This window comes from Cheilinus undulatus, linkage group 16 (assembly GCF_018320785.1).
Source record: "Cheilinus undulatus linkage group 16, ASM1832078v1, whole genome shotgun sequence".
NCBI classification, from domain to species: Eukaryota; Metazoa; Chordata; class Actinopteri; order Labriformes; family Labridae; genus Cheilinus; species Cheilinus undulatus.
Genome location: NC_054880.1, coordinates 37,504,053 through 37,520,322, shown reverse-complemented (window position 1 = coordinate 37,520,322; position 16,270 = coordinate 37,504,053). Strand labels below are relative to the sequence as shown.

General features: G+C 38.8%; 1 protein-coding gene across 1 annotated transcript in view; it reads right to left on the bottom strand.

The window, feature by feature from the left end:
* Window positions 1-220: 220 nt before the first annotated feature.
* Window positions 221-16,270, bottom strand: part of vps50 (VPS50 EARP/GARPII complex subunit) — a 203,554-nt gene continuing 187,504 nt past the window's right edge. The window contains exons 26-28 of the mRNA XM_041809537.1: window positions 9,816-9,937; window positions 4,793-4,982; window positions 221-1,808 (exon numbers count right to left, since the gene is read on the bottom strand). Coding sequence (XP_041665471.1) covers window positions 1,689-1,808; window positions 4,793-4,982; window positions 9,816-9,937 — 432 coding nt within the window. The 3' untranslated portion in view covers window positions 221-1,688. The remainder of the gene's footprint in view (window positions 1,809-4,792; window positions 4,983-9,815; window positions 9,938-16,270) is intronic.

Sequence of the window (16,270 nt, the reverse complement as noted above, 5' to 3'; positions counted from 1 at the left end):
GTTTAACCACACAGGAAGCCACATTAATTAACGGGACAGCGTCCTGCTCCTGGCTGAGTGGAGTATCATTAAGATGACAAAGGTGCTGCTAAAAGGTAGCACTCATATTTTCTCATGAAGGCTAACAACGACAGAGAAAACTGCCGGGAATTAGAGTTTCAAAAGGTTGGATATAATGATATGTGAGGATAATGAGTCATAAAGGAGGAGGCCATAAGAGTCTTCTTATTAGTGTGTTTATTATGTTAGAATCATTTTGGATCAACCTACAGTTAAACACTGATTACTGATTATTTTCACTTTAGTGCACTTGACCCTAAACATAATTCTGACAAAGTTTAAATATACCTTTTAGCTTCAGCTGATAAGTTACAAGATGCTGAGAGGTGATCAATGGCAGCACACTTCCAGCAATCATCATATAAAACCCCAAAACAAGACACAGAGCGAGAAATAAATACATACACTGTTCAAAACATTCACATTTACAGTATTCTTCATGGAACAGTTGCACAGGAAATATGAAGCCGTATCAAAAGCTGCAACTCCAGGTCTTTTTTTTTTTACTCTCTTCAGCAGAAAATCAATCTGCGCTCTCGGCAGGTCTGGCCTAATGGAGACGACAGGAGGGGGGCTTTAAAGCACAGAGGAAAGCTCTTGACACAGTTCAGTCGCAGATTTGTGAGAAATCACATCATCAGAGTCCGAAACTGATATTAAAACAACATTTTACTAGTCAGCATGAAGGCCAGGAACCTGATTTTTCAAAAACTGACTCCAGAACATTAAAGTAATTTTCTCCTCAGATATGATGAATGCCAAACAATCAAAAGCAGCAGGAGATCATATACAATATGCTAACTATAGCAATTTATATTATTTTCATAATCATTATTATATTAAATTTATGTCAACGACAGACAGAACAAACAAACACAGACATAAGAATCCAGCCAGGCACAAAACATAACCTGAAATAAAATAATATCCAGAGGAAAATGATAAATCAAAGAGGGGAAAAAGAACCAAGATCTATCGAATATACATCTGAAGGACATTCAGCCAAAGGATGAAGCTTGGTAACAGAAAGAAGAGGTTAATAACCCCTACTGACTCTTCTTTGATCTGTAATCCAGCCATTTTTCATACAAAACTCGTTTTACAGGACTTTGAAATTAAGTATTATAGTATTTTAATCTGAAGAAGGGAGTCATGTGAGAAACTGAGCAAAAAAAGATGAGATGCCATCTCAAGTTTACATTCTTTAATTGGGATGTGAACGATCTTTGCATGGTTACTGGAGAATCTGAAGTTGTTGTGGTTGCAGACATTTGCATAAAACTTTGTAAGCAGCATATTTAGTAAATGAAAAGGAAAAAGTGTGCACTGTGATCCATGTTCAGTATATGTAGAGTAACTGCAGCATGCTTGATGATGAAAGTTTTTAGTATTTATGCTGTGAGGTGCATTCAACAAGTCAAAAAATTGTGTTTTTGACCACACAATGACTATGGATTAATATACAATTAGCATACGGCTAACGTATTAGCTTACATTGATGTATACAGCGTCTGTACTTGTTCAATACACCCCAATGTGAAAGTGGAAATAAAGACATTCTGTGCTGGAGTGTCCGTCTCTGTGACTGGATGATGATGATGCGTTCAGGGTCAGCTCTGGCCGTCAGTCTATCTCTTGGGTCTGTCAATGTCATCGATTGCTGCCAGAAGCTTCTGACGAGCCTTCTTGTTGATGTGTGAGCCGAGGCAAACATTCACTAGGTTGGCTAGCTGCTTCATGGAGTATTCCTGCATAGATACAAAGAGAGGGTCAGAAGAACAAACACACACTGTCTCTGAGGGCTCTCTCACACTGGGCAATCTGTACCAGGTCTGTGCACGTTTGATCCCCAAAGTCTAGTCTGAGGGCTCCATACAGGGCTCAAGTATGGCACACTTCTGTGTGGGGATGCAACGAATCTTGAACATCAACATGTCAATGAATTTCGGATGCCTGTTTTAACGCTGTTTACTTTGCATTGTTTTTCATCACAGAGATGATGAGGAGTGAGTCATATCACATCCTTACTATCTTTGTTCAGATAGATGTGATACATCACTGTTGTGTCCCAAAATTTTAAACTCATGAGCATTCAGCCTGAACTAGGCCTGTGCTAAAAAATTGATATGGCAATATACTGTCACATGCACCTTGCAGATATATGTATTGATACAGATTTACAGAATTGATCTGGCAGTAAATGCTGTGACAGCAGTTTTAACATCTGCATCCCCTGTGGTGCAGTTAACAAAAAAGCCAACAGCAGCCTTAAAACTGCATGATGCAGTGGACGCCTCACTCGAACGAAACAAGTTGGTACTCACACCAGGTTACAGCCAGCAGAACTAAAAAGAAAACTTATTGGATTATGTTGGGTTTCTTCAAACACCAGGAAGTAAGGAGTGAGTCATGCAAGCTCTGTGAAAACAAGTTAAAACACTGTAGCAACACCAGTCTTCATCAACACATGATGCTAGCAACAACAGCTAGGCTCACCAGGCTTTGTAAAGACATGTGTAGAACAGCAGGACTGACAAAAATGGCTTCAGACAGCTGCTTCAGACAGTGTTATCAAGGCTGTTTAATCCACACTTGTTGGTACTGTAGCGATGTAAAGCAAAAAGTCATTCTTACAAATTCAAATGGGTTTATGGTACAGTGAAATCTAAATATATGAAATACCACAGCAAGAGAGACAATGGGGTGGAACATTTTAGGTTTAAAAAGTTGAATATTACTTTAATTGCATTTAATAATTGCCAGCTATTAACCCCAAATCAATGTTTTTTGCGATACATATCATAGCATGGCCTCTGTATCGTGATACATATCCTATTCTGAGGCTGTGGAAAACACCCAGCCTTACCCTAACCTCCAATTTCCACATACAGAGACTGCACTGTGTTCCGCTGGCGAATCGTACTGCAGAGAAAATCACTCCCTCTCTAGTCTATCAGAGCATTTCCCCAGCCTATTTTCAGCACCGAACACTGCCAAACCGTGTCAATATCTGTTGATCAGAAAGCTCCAAAAGAGGAAGTCACAAGCGTAGAATATCAGGTTCTTTCAAAATTCAACACAATGCGTGGACTCTCGATCGTAAATCATCACTGTATCAACATTACGTCTCATCCTGCAGCAAGAGCAAAGGGTCACCAAGAGGTCAGTGGATCACAGAGTTAAAACGGCACCATTGAAGAGGAAAAGTTAACTTTTTGGGATATTTAGCCAAAGAATTTTACATAAAACCACAGATCCTTTAAGCAAACATTAACCTTTTGACTTCCTAATGTAATCACCCAATGGCGGAAGCAATAATATCATGGACTGGAAAGGATGATAAATTTAGCCCCAAAGGTAAAATAGTCCGCTGTTGACATACTATTCCTGCGTGAACTCGCAGTTCTCACGTGATCTCTGCCCACTGATCAGGACTGCGCCACGCAAGCACTCTGGACTCGCTTCCAGTAGATGAGGTTGCTTGCCTTGGCGCTGCGCACCAAACCCGCAGCGCTTTGGTGCGCGGCGCAGCCGTCCTATGTGGAAACTGTGGGTAACGTGGAACCTACGCCCACAGTTATATCCCATCAGAAGTGAGCAATGAGCAGACATGGGAGCCCGGCTTGAGTCTTGGGGAGCTGGGATGTTTACTGTTGTACTCACAGCTGAAACAGAACATTCACCCTGTTCATCCGTTCAGCTATCAAGTGATGTTTCTCTCCTTTACATTTTAAGACTCTGCTCTATCCTTTTACCCAAAACATTGAGTCTTTTCTCTCCAGTCTCTATTTTTGAATGTTGTCCTCTTCTACTCTTACAGTAAACACTAGAGAAAAGTCTTTGTTTCATATTCAACTTAAATATAACTTTATTCATACAAAGATATTCATAACATTACCAGACTACATCTAAAAAATCATCCAACTGATATTGCTGCTGGTTGCATTTAAAACCAAGAAAAATCAAGCTTAAATGTAGATCCTTCATGGCATATTACCACAATAACTGCTATTAAGCAAATGCGTAGTTGACTAATTGGTTTAGCAGTCAGCAACCAGTCAACAATCAAAATAGATATTAATTACTGGCGCGCCGGTAGTCGAGTGGTTAATGCGCATGCCATATACGCAGGCGACCCGGGTTCGAATCCGGCCCTTGGCACTACTTCCTGCATGTCTCTCCCCACTCTCTCCCCTGTTTCCGACTCTATCCACTGTCCTATCAAATAAAGGCCAAAAATAAATCTTTAAAAAAAAAAAAAAAAAAAAAAGATATTAATTACGCCTCTACTTCTTTGGCTTTAGCATGGATGGAAGAGGTCGGCTTTAGTAGGTCAGTGCAGGTGCTATCGTACAGACATAAAGACAGGCATGTAGACATGACATAAAACTAAAAGAAATCAATAAAATTACGTGCATAGTAGAAAAGTTCAGGAGTTTTAGAGGGCTGTATCTGACCAAAAGGACACCGCAATCATGTTCTCTGTTGTTTTCTGCTGTGCTGACTCCAAGACTATGCCTCTTGTAAACAAAGTCATGCACAAGTCATATGATGACATGATGACTTATGCACAAAAGGTAACTGTGCTCATTCTCCTGTTAGTTTAGGGCAATGTTAGTACAGGCCATAAGGGGACTGAGGGTGTCAATCATGCCCCAGCATGGTATGGGACAAATGAGCCTAGTGTGAGTGCGCCCTTATTATGACATAATTGACATTACTTCACTCTCACCCTGTGGTTCTTGATAAACTGCTCCATGTCGTTTTCCGTCAGGTAGTAGGCCTTGATGTAGGTCTCCACAAACTCTTTGTCAGGGATGGGTCGCAGGTCGGTCAGCTTCTCCAGCTTCATGAGGAACTGTTGGAAGTCGAGCTGCATCAGGGCCCGGCCCTCGTTGCTACATTTCTTCACATTGGCATAGCTGCAGGAGAGGACAAAGCAGTAGGGAGGGAAACAAACACTATTAACATTGCAAAGATTCAGGCTCAGGATTCAGGCTGAAGTCAGGCAAATTCTCTGTAAACTTTCTTTTTCACCAATTGATGTTCCGTCTTTTAGTTTCTGTAAGGAACTTTTAGTTTATACAGGTTTTGGTTTCCCTTGTGGACAAATCAGTACCTTTTATCTCTTTGCTCATGTCATCATTTACAAGTGTAAGTAATATAAAACATTAAAAATCTACAGATTTATATTCATGTTGATGGTCTTTTTGCTTTTGTAGGTCACAGAGAGACATCAATTTCTGTCTGCTTCAAACTCAGCTCTGAAGTCATCACAAGAGCTTTGATAATCATATTAAATCCTATGAAGTAGCGCTAAGCAGTTAAATCATTTTCAATCACAATTTTGGCCTCTCATGATCATGAAAACAAGATAATCATGATTAAACAATTACTGAGCTACATGCTGTGTTACACTTGTTTGTCCACAGTTTTGTTATGTGGTAAATTTTTGAGTGTTTGCTGTGACATTTTGGCCATGATTTCTTTTTGTTTTTTTGTTGTTTATTTTACATCATAACATATATTTTTTCACTCATTTATAATTATTTAATTACTGCATCTCTTTCAAAGTGTTAGGATTGTTAAAGTAAGATAAATGTATGCAATGCAGATGTAAAATATGTGAGTATTTAATAATCCTGATCTCAATATCAATCAAATAATCATGATTGTAATTTTTGCCGTTCTAATGGAATTGGAACTTGGAATTTTCCCTTGTGGGACTAATAAAGGAATCTTATGATCACATACTGTGATCATATCTTGTACTCATTACCGGCAGATTTGTCCAAGTATTAAGAACATCCATGTTGCAGTGGTTTAAGATTTTGTAATTTAAGCTCCTAAATGTAGATTTGTTGTGAAATAAAATCTGTAAAAGGATTTTCAGCTTGCCATGAAATGATTTCTCATTAATATTTGAGTCAAAATGGACAATCTGTCAGTACTTCAGCAGCCCAGTTTATAAAAGAGTGGTAAATCAGGTAAGCAAGGGCAGATGGGAAATGTAGTTCCCATCTGCCCTTGCATACCCATCATCCTTTGTGCTTCACTAACTGGCATGATCCAAGGGCGCAAAAATGGTGGATGCTATGAGTGGTGAGGGAGAATGGTGTGACAGAAATTTTGGAGATTGTGTAAGCTCCAGCGACTTTTAAATCAGATGTGTAGAAGCATTTTGTTTCCATGCTGTTAAGAAATGAGAAAGGAGAAAAGGCGACTGACAATGAAAATCAATATGCAGACGCTGCCAGATGGCAGCAACGGAGAATAAGAGTAAAATGTGAGGAGCAGAATCTGGCCAGGAAAGACTCCTTACCCTTTAAAACCTATTGCATATCTACTGTATCTTCAACTGCAGAGGAGTAACACTAAAATATCACACATTAAATGTGTCCCAGAGTACTGTTTCCTTCCAGAAATAGCCTTCCTTTTTTGCAGAAATATAGTAAAAAAGCGCACACATCAAAAACAATATACTACAATATAATCAACTGCTGCCTTTCACAGCACTTCCTACTTTACATGTACATGATAATGTACGATGACGCTTGTCTGCATGAACCTATCGCGTTGTTTTCTTGCAGGTCACGAGTCACACTTGATATTGTTTCAACGTAATCTTCTGCAAACATATGTATGCTCAAAAGTATCTGGCAGACTTAGAGATTTGATTGCACAACTGTAAATAGTTTATTTTTTATAAACATGCTGTCTTTTTGCAAATTGAGCACAATTTCATTTTATTTTTGTCTTTGCCACAGTTTATAAAGATGAGTGTATTTAAAAAATATATCAAAGTATGTTCATAATTTCTTCTGCTGAACCGCTGTCATTCATCTTCGTTCAGTGGTACTTATAAGCTATCAAAGAACCCTAAAAATGGAGTCAAAGTCTTCTTAAAATCCTGCAATGAGCCTTTGAGAGCGTATTTAATTTTTTCAAGCTTTAAGAAATGCATAGTGTCTCTGATCCATCTAGTGAAACAAGGAGAAGCTTGTGCTTTCCAGGAGAGGAGGTTGTTGGAGTTTAAGGCTGGACCAACAGACCTACAACAGTGGAAGTCTTCTTTATTTATCATCATTTCTTATACTTTTAAGGCTGTTCTAGGGACTGAAGTTTGTTCATCCTCAGCCTTTAAATTCTGTTATTAAAATGTCTGAACTACATTTAAATACTGGTAAAATTACTTTTTAAATATTGGATATCAGTTAAAATCCATTATTTTGCATCCCTATATTTTATGTTAAATTATGCCTTTAGCATTCCATGTTCTGTGATTATTTGGACAGTACATGATGAAACTCTACATTAAATATGAAGTCAGGCAGGTCCACACAGCTGTCTACAGCATGTCAGTAAATGTGTGCATCATGCTTTCAATGTGAGCCTGTCTGTGTCTAGCAGCGGTCACCGTGTTGGCCCACTGGCAGGCAGGTCAGCGTGTGTGACATCTACGGTACATTAACACACAACACAGACAGCTCTGCTCTGTCTCACACTGCAGCTTTTCCCTCTTTTCTTTCCATTTTCTGCTTCACCCACTCTCTCTCTCTTTCTCACCTCTCTCTCTCTCTTTTCTTTTCACTCGTCAAGCCTGCCAGATTTCGGCGAGTGTTTGAGCTCCAGCTCGGACTGCTAACAGAGCTGTTTTTCTGCGGGCCTCTAAGGGGAGAGATGAGCGCTGGACGGAGAAATTGAATAACAGGCTGAGCGAGTCGGAGTACAAACAAACAAATATGACCACTCCGTCTTCTTTTGGCGCCAGTGGGAAGGGGGGTTATGTGCGTGTTTATGTGTGTGTGGAGAGAGATCAACAGCAGCAGAACAGCAGCTTAAATTTGCAGAGTGTAGCCGAGGTAATGGGTCGTTTGAACGTTGGAGAGGGTTCAAATGTTCTCTTATGAAACAAGAAGAAAAGTGCAGTTAGGAAGTAAACATGTTCTCTTCATCTCAGCGGGTGAGGTTGAGCCTTCCTTAATGCCCAATGTTCTTTTTTTCTTCTTGATGCATCTGGAAACCACTTAAAACTATTTTCTGCACCCTTGCTGACATCTAAAGCGTATCCTGCACAGATTAGCAGCTCCTGACTTATGTTGCTGGACGCACGTGTATGACCTTGCTATAATTGAGAGTTGTTAGTGTCTTGTTTTGTCACGTCCATCCAGACAGTCTGTGCATCCAGTCTGGCAGATAACACAAGGTTTTTATCACACCTTCAATCTAAAAGCCTTTTTTCACACCTTGCATGGTCGCTGAGTAAAAAGACAGCAGGGATTACAGGTAGTGAGAGGGAGATGAAAAAAAGCATTCTGCCGCTCTGTCACCTATCACAGCTCATATCTCTCTCTCACAAAGGAGAGACGGTGAAATGCGTTACAAGGAATGTGTCAAGAGTGTTTCCTAAGAGTGGTCTGTGTTGTTCAATCCCCCCGATGGGCTTTTTGGTGAAGCTGGAGTGATGTGAGAAGGAGTTTTGCCAAAGTGAGGGGAAAAAAGATGGCAGCAGCTCAGAGTGGTTCCTCTTTGGGGGATTACTCCAAAGGAACTTGGCAGCAGATGCTCCAGGTTTCTTATGTACTGTAGGTAATTTCCCGTGTTCTTCATGAAGCTTGACAACACGCTCTGGAAAATTCTTTTTCTTTTTTGATTTATGTTATGCACATGTTAAAAACAGACAAAAAGGCACAGAGGAGAGGGTATTCCTCTTCTTTCTCCATGGATTCCATGGATAAGAGTGGGAGGTCTTGAATTACTATTATACAATAACTCGCTATGCTGTTGATATGTTGTAGATGAGACAATGCTAGAACAGAGTAACCTTAGAGACACTTTCACCCATGAAAAGCAGACAGATGTCTGTCCTAACAAGGCTTGTCCTTTTCAGCATTTATCTGATCAGCTGAAGAGGAAAACAGTCCTGAAGCAGCTGAAGAGAGTGAAATGAGTGCCTATTACTCCCAGTACAGTTGGCATCGTTTTTCCTCAAGCCGACAGTTGAAGGTACCTCATTCTGGTTTAATGTAATGCACAATACTGATGTGCTTTTAGTTTATGTTTCTCTTGAAAGAACTGGTGTACGTTTTTACACCAGTTGTATCTTAAAATGACATTACATCACAGAGCCTGTGAGACTCGAAGCAGTATTTTAGGTATTAGAAAAATACAGAACCAGGTCCGTTTCGATCCCCATCCATGCCAACACAGTACCAAACACAGAGTATTTCTGGGTGAAAAACAAAATGTGTTAAAATTTTGCAACTTCTTGCCTAACTTCTCCTGTTCGAAGGGGCAACATTCATTGAAACCACTGAAGAATAAAACCACTACTGTCTCCAAGCACCATCTACATGCGAACCTAAAAAATACCAAAATATCCCTTTAACATAAATCTGCATTTTTAGATGACAAAGTCATCTCTGTTGTGGAACTCTGATCTGAAATTAAGTGAATGTTTTGATACTTTCCCCTGACATTAAGCTTTGTCTTCCAATTCCCATGTGCTTTCCATGACTGGAAAATCAGTCAATATGTTTTGGAGGTTACCAGGATATGTTGGAAATCTGCTGAGAGGTTTTAAGACCTGCTTCTTTAATGAAGTTGCTTGTGAGTAAATTACAGGACTACATTATACATAATATTTTCTCCATGGAAGTTTAAAATGATTATAATGTAAGAGACTTCTAAACCTTGTCTACCTCTTAACAATGAAGCATCCCTTCAGTGTTGAAGATGATTTTAGTCTTTCTTACCCTTCTACTAGAGTCCTGTTGGCCAGACGGATACAGTGCTCCCACAGGACATTAGACACAGGCAGCGGGATGCGTACATGTCTGGAAACATCTCCAAGACGCTTGTTGAACTGTTCAAATTCCTGAGAAGATGGAGGAAAACACAGGGGGATTACATTATATTTAAGATTTAAAGAATAATAAACAGCAGAAATAAAATGATTTTCAAGAAGAGGACCCACAGGTTCTGTTATTTAACGGCAGAAAGTTGTTTTAATAGCAGACCTGTAATATTAAAGGTGTTGTTATATCAATAGCTTGTGCAGGGTATATTAAAAAGAGCTGGGTGGTAAACAACTACAGATAAAAACAACATACCATGGTGCCAATGCAAATTTTGTTTTCCAACTTGATAACCTTCTGATAATAGAGGTCTTCAACATAAACAATTTCCCACAACACAAGGCAAACACACTTTATAAGCTCCCTATATAAGAGTTCTTGGGCTATTTACTTGGTGCACACAGGTACACTAGTAACATAAGTTGATCTGATCAACAAATCAAAACTGAATTATTTCTTCCCTAGAGTAAGCAGGTTATTATATGTCAATGTTATCCTTCCTCCCACTTTAATTCAGCTGCTTTAATGACTCTACAGTCTGGACTGATGAACAAAACTTCCTGATGTACAGAACAGACGTGGGAAGGAAGTATGAATCCACAAAACCACAAATCATTCACTCAAATAAATCATCTTAAGACTGTGCTTGATGTTGGAACATCCACACTGACCCCATTTATCATATTTTGAAGTCTTACTCCTCAGTCTTCCTTTGGGCTTGATTCATGTCTTATAATACATCTAACCCTCAGCCACTGTGGTAACATCTATTCTGCTGGTATCTCATTTTATGGAGCTGGAACAAGTATAAAAAAGCATACAACAGACTCAACAATCCAGACGAGCTGAGGGATGCTATCAGAGCAACCTGGGCTTCAAAACATCCCAGCAGGACCCCAGGCTGACTGGCTCCATGACACGTCACATTCAGGTACTGAGTGATTAAATGGGCAGCATTTTCCATAGGGTCAAAATTTCTTTAGCATAAATTCTAAACTTAAAGCCATAATCATCAAGATTAACACAAAAAGTCTTGAAATTTTTTATGTGAGGATAGATCTGGAGTATGTTGAAGTTTCACTTATTTAATTATTATTTTTGAGATGCACCTGTATGCAGGCTCACCCACAGAAAGGGCTGGGCCCATGAGAAACCCAGAGAAAGGGCTTCTCCAGTTTTTTATTTACTCATGAAATCTATGTATGTCGGTTGGATCCGAAGCACTGGTGCTAGCGTCCTGGTAAACAGCAATTCCATTTTGGAGCTGAAAAGTGTTAAGCTATTATTAGGATCTGATGTTGGAATGATTAATCTGTGGTACTTTTTAACCACTTTCAATACCCTTTCCACCCATTATTGCCACTTTTGCCGCTTTTTGCCTCTTCTTCTTGCCATTTTCTAGCCATTTATTGCTTACTTTTCCCATTTTCACCCATTTCCATTTTTGCCAACTTTTAAAAGACTTTTTTGCTACTTTTATCATTTTTTTCCACCTATTTCTAGCACTTTTAATATCACTTATTGTCCCTTTCTGCACTTTTTTTTTGTTTGTTTTTTACAATTTTTTGCCTTCTTTTGCTGCTACTTATTTTGCCCATTTTTCCCATTTCTTGCCAATTTTTGTCAATTTTTTTTGCAACTTCTGGCCCATTGTTGCATCTTTTTTTTTTAACATCTATTTGCATTTTCTTACCTTCTTTACCTGCTCTTCGCCACTTTCGTCCTTTTTTGCCACTTTTAACCCATTAATACCATTTCTTTTACTATTATAACCCATTCTTATAATATGAATAATAATCTTTTCCCAATTATTCATTTATTCACCATATTTTAAAAAAAAAAGCTGTCTGAGTGTCTTTTAGTTTGGTTTCTTACATCCTGACATTTGTGCACATCACAGCCTGAAAGGTCTGACTTTACTTTCCATCCACATTGTTAAAAGAAACCCTGCATGATCAGACAAGTTCTTCTAGTTGGAAAGATATGTGTATCTCTCATATACATATTGGACTAAAAAAACTTACAAGATATCTGCATTCAGAGTCATTTGAGTTTGTAAATTCACCAGGAGAACGCCATGTTTTGGTCCACGCTGGCGCCGTGACGTCACAGTTCTGCGGTGATCCTCACCGTTCCTCTGCAGTAACCTGTTTCAGACTGGCAGCCAGTGTTAGGGCTGCATCTCAGAAACGCAGCTCGTCTCACGCACAGAGAATTCTAAAATTTGAGGTCTCTTATATTTTATATTTGCACCACAAGCAGTTATCTGTCCACTTGGGAAAATGATAAATACAGAGCCATATTTACCTTGTTGTAGCAAATATGTACGTCCTTGAGGGTAAAATGTTTGAAATCTGTTTCTTGATGAACCAGATGAAGGACACCAGTTAAAATGCGTCTGTTTAATAAAGTTGTTCCTTCTCTTCTTTATGAGGCTTTATGTTTTCACAAAGTTCAGGTAAAGATAAACACAGAATGAACGGACTTGCGGTTTGCGCCTTTCAAAGTCCACTTTAGCATTTCTTTGGAGAAACTCCATTCGTATGTACATAATACTTTTATTCTGAAAAGCTCCTGGCACGCTTCCCTTATACCCTGAATCCAGTCACTTGTAGGGAGTTTTACTGAAGTAAAACGTAGGAGGAATGAAAGAGCTTTGACAGCAGGGAGACAAAACCAACATGCAGCAAACTCATATTAGCAACAGCTGCAAGCAGAAAAACCGTCTGAAAAATGGTTACTGATTAGCAATGGAGAGGTGGCTGCGGAACTGTGATATCACACTATAAGCATGGATCAAAACATGGCGGTCTCCTGGTGAGTTTATGAGCTGAAATGTACTCAAAATGCAGATATATGGGATATTTAGTGAGTTTTTTAGTTTAATATACATTTGAGACACACAAATATCTATCCAACAAGATGAACTTGTCTGATCATGCAGGGTTCCTTTTAATATTATTAATAGGGATGCACGATATATCAGTATTATCGATATTATCAGTAGTATATCGGTATTAGCCGATAATAGCTTAAAAAGGTAATTATCGGTATTGGCCAATAGCAAAATTTACGCCGATGTGTACGGCCGATAATGTGACGTCATAATTAAGCGCACGCGATGACACCGGATGTGCGCCAACAACAATAAACAACATGTCAGCTGTGTGGGAGAAGTCTGAGGAGGTTATACCTAGCAGGCGCTTATAACCTGAACTGCGAAACTTCGCTTCCAGTCATGTAGAGAAGCTCCTTGTTAAAGCTAAACATATTAGCTTCGCCACGGATATATAGACATCAAGTGTCCGTCCTGTTAGCATGTTAAGCCTCGCTGCCTCCGTGGATAGATGAGGATTTCACTTTTAAAAAGCACTCAAACACTCAAAGGAGTGCTCACTCAGCAACCGCAGTTGCAGCTGCTTTTGATAACATGTTTGGGACACTGAAAATAAAGATAAAAAGAATGTGCACGTCGTCCTACGTGACATGTGCAAAACATGGCAAAAGCAATGACGGACTTCTGTGTGCCATCTCCCGTGCACACTCGAAGGTGCACGAAGGTGTGTCCAGCATTGGAGATGTTTGTGTCACTGTGTTGTTGCAGCGCTGTTTACAGTGAAATGCCCATTAAACTTGGTTGCTTAGATAGTTTGTGCTGTTTAAAGCAGAATCAGGAGAACTACTTTAGTTGAAGTTTTATTTCTGTTCATCTTGAGTCTCAGAAATTTAGAATCATAATTAAGCTCTGAAGTATAGCTAGATTTTTTTGCATTTAAGAATCTTTTGTTGTTGTTGCTATTTAAAGCCCTTTGTCAGGAGTATCTGAGGGAGCCATCCTGCAAACTGGCTGAGTAATAAGGAGAATCAGTCTAAATTTATGAGCTATTTCTATTTTGCACTGTGGAGCTCAGAGTAGGCAGGTTATTTTGCTGCTGCTTATTGCCCTCAAAAATGCAGATGACTTAGGCTGTACTGTTAAAAATACATGTAAGCATGTAATACACATGTAACCCAAAGACATTACTGTAAGTTTGTCATTGGTGTATGGCTGTATTTGAAAAAAAAAAAAAAAAAAACAATAAATCCTTCAGTTCTGATAAAAATCACATGTTTTTTCAGTTTGTAAAAAAATAGACTACCAATATTTAAAAAAAAAAAATTGTAGTCCATGACAGAATTGGTGTTTTTAACAGTGGAAAAAAAATGTAATTAAATATTGGTATCTGTATCGGAATCAGTATCGGCCAAAATTTGTTTCAAAATATCTGCATATCGGATATCGGCAAAAATCCAATATTGTGCATCCCTAATTATTAACTAGAAAAGCACTCGGAGAGCGCAGACCTCCGCCATTAGTCCTATATCCCAAAAGTACAGAATCCTTTAAAAAATTCCTGGATCCAGACAGTGATCCGGATCACTCCCAAAATCTAATCAGTTCTTCCTTATGCCATTTCTGACATTTCCTGAAAATTTCATGAAAATCCATCCGTAACTTTTTGAGTTATGTTGCTAATAAACTAACAAACCCTGCCGATCACATAACCTGGTGGAGGTAATAAAAATAAATTTCTGTTTTAATAAAAGGGGTTTACATTTTGAAAAAGGCTATATTGTACAACAGCATAAATAAATGAAATTTACGTTTTGTTGCTTTGATAAGAGTGGTTATCATTCAGGTTGAAAATAAAATATGGCTATCGCAGCTTAACTTCTCTAATAATCATGATTTTGTTGACTTCCATTGGCCCTCAGTTTGGCTAGGCCCCAGAAAGCTCTCCCCTTTATCCCCCCTTATGGGCGGCCTTGCCTGCAAGGGACATCAGTGTAGCAATATTTATGAGACACAGACTGACTTGAGAAGTGTCAGGGAAAAATATGACCAGTAGTTTTTGTAAAGATTTGTTACCTTTCAATACCATCAATTATTATAAATAACATATATCTCTTATAAAAATTATTGCAGTGAAAAGCATTCAAAATGCTGACAACCGTTCTCTGGACATTGTCATTTGGTACACACCACACAAGCTTCCCAGCAGCCCTGCAACATCTCTTGGTACAAAGCTATTTTCATACCCTTCAACCAGTCATGAGGGTGTTGTTACACAGCGACCAAATGTTCTCTATTTAAAGTTTCAACACAGAGGATTATGGGAAAATACTCCAGAAAAAGATGCAGACACATGATGTACCAAAGTGAGGAGAAAGGCTTCATGTGTGCCAGACACTTTCTTCTATAATGCATAAAGTTACAGAATAACAATGTGATTCTGCTGTTTAAGGAACAAATTACCATGGGTAAAAATCTAACGTGCATGTGATGGATAAAGGACAAGTTTAAGAATTTTCACTTGTTCTACAACTTCAATTTCAACTGCATGATGTAAAAATAGGCTGAGTTTTAAGGCATACTTCCATGATTTTTTTCTCCCTGGTATAAAATGTTATTCACTGGTAAACATTCCCACAATAGTGTCTGACTTAAGCACTCTGTCAATGAAATCATTCTAAGGCTGCTGCATTTCCTCGCCACTTTATATGCAAATCAATGCCATTGTTGAATGCCAGTGATCAACCTGAATTCATGAATAAAATATCCTCCCGTGTGCAGTTTGACAAAATGTAACACATTCTGTTCAATCAGCACGCATAACACAATCCATATGCATGTCTGACAAGTTGGCAGAGTCTATTAGGACCTGATAGAGCGAAAGTACATGCTAGTTGTAATATGCATCATGTCAGCCATTCGGACACAGTTCAGCCTTTAAACCATGCCAGGGAGACGGAGATATTCCCATTAGGGAAGTCTAGCCTATGGGCTAAATTAATGGACTTCACTGCAGAACCTCTAAATCTAGGAAAGATTTACAAGTCATTCAGGAGTTCAAAAGGTACATTTGAATTTTATAAGTAGATAACTGTTAACTTTGACTCTATCTGAATATACTTTAATCTATTTCAACATGAGAGTCTAAAGAATTATTTAATCAACACTTTTGAATAAATAATGATCTTTTTGAGGGAATTAGTCTTGCTTTGGTGCTAGTCTGTTCAGGATTTCTCACCACAGCGAGCCCCTTCAGACCTCTCTGTCCTTAAGGTGTGAAAATCAGTGCTACATGTCCTTCCAACCTGATGAAAAATGCATGGTAGATAAGTGGCCAGCATGCATTAAAAAACATTAAGAGAACTTCCAACTCCAAAAATAAGTGTGCTGCCTCTAAGCTTGGCCGTCTCAAACAAAGCTGAAACTTCAGGAGAAGTCTGAATTAGCCTCTCATCAGCTTGCACAAGAGCTAAATTATGCACCCCTTCCCAAATAATTGATTATAAAAGTTCCTGAATTA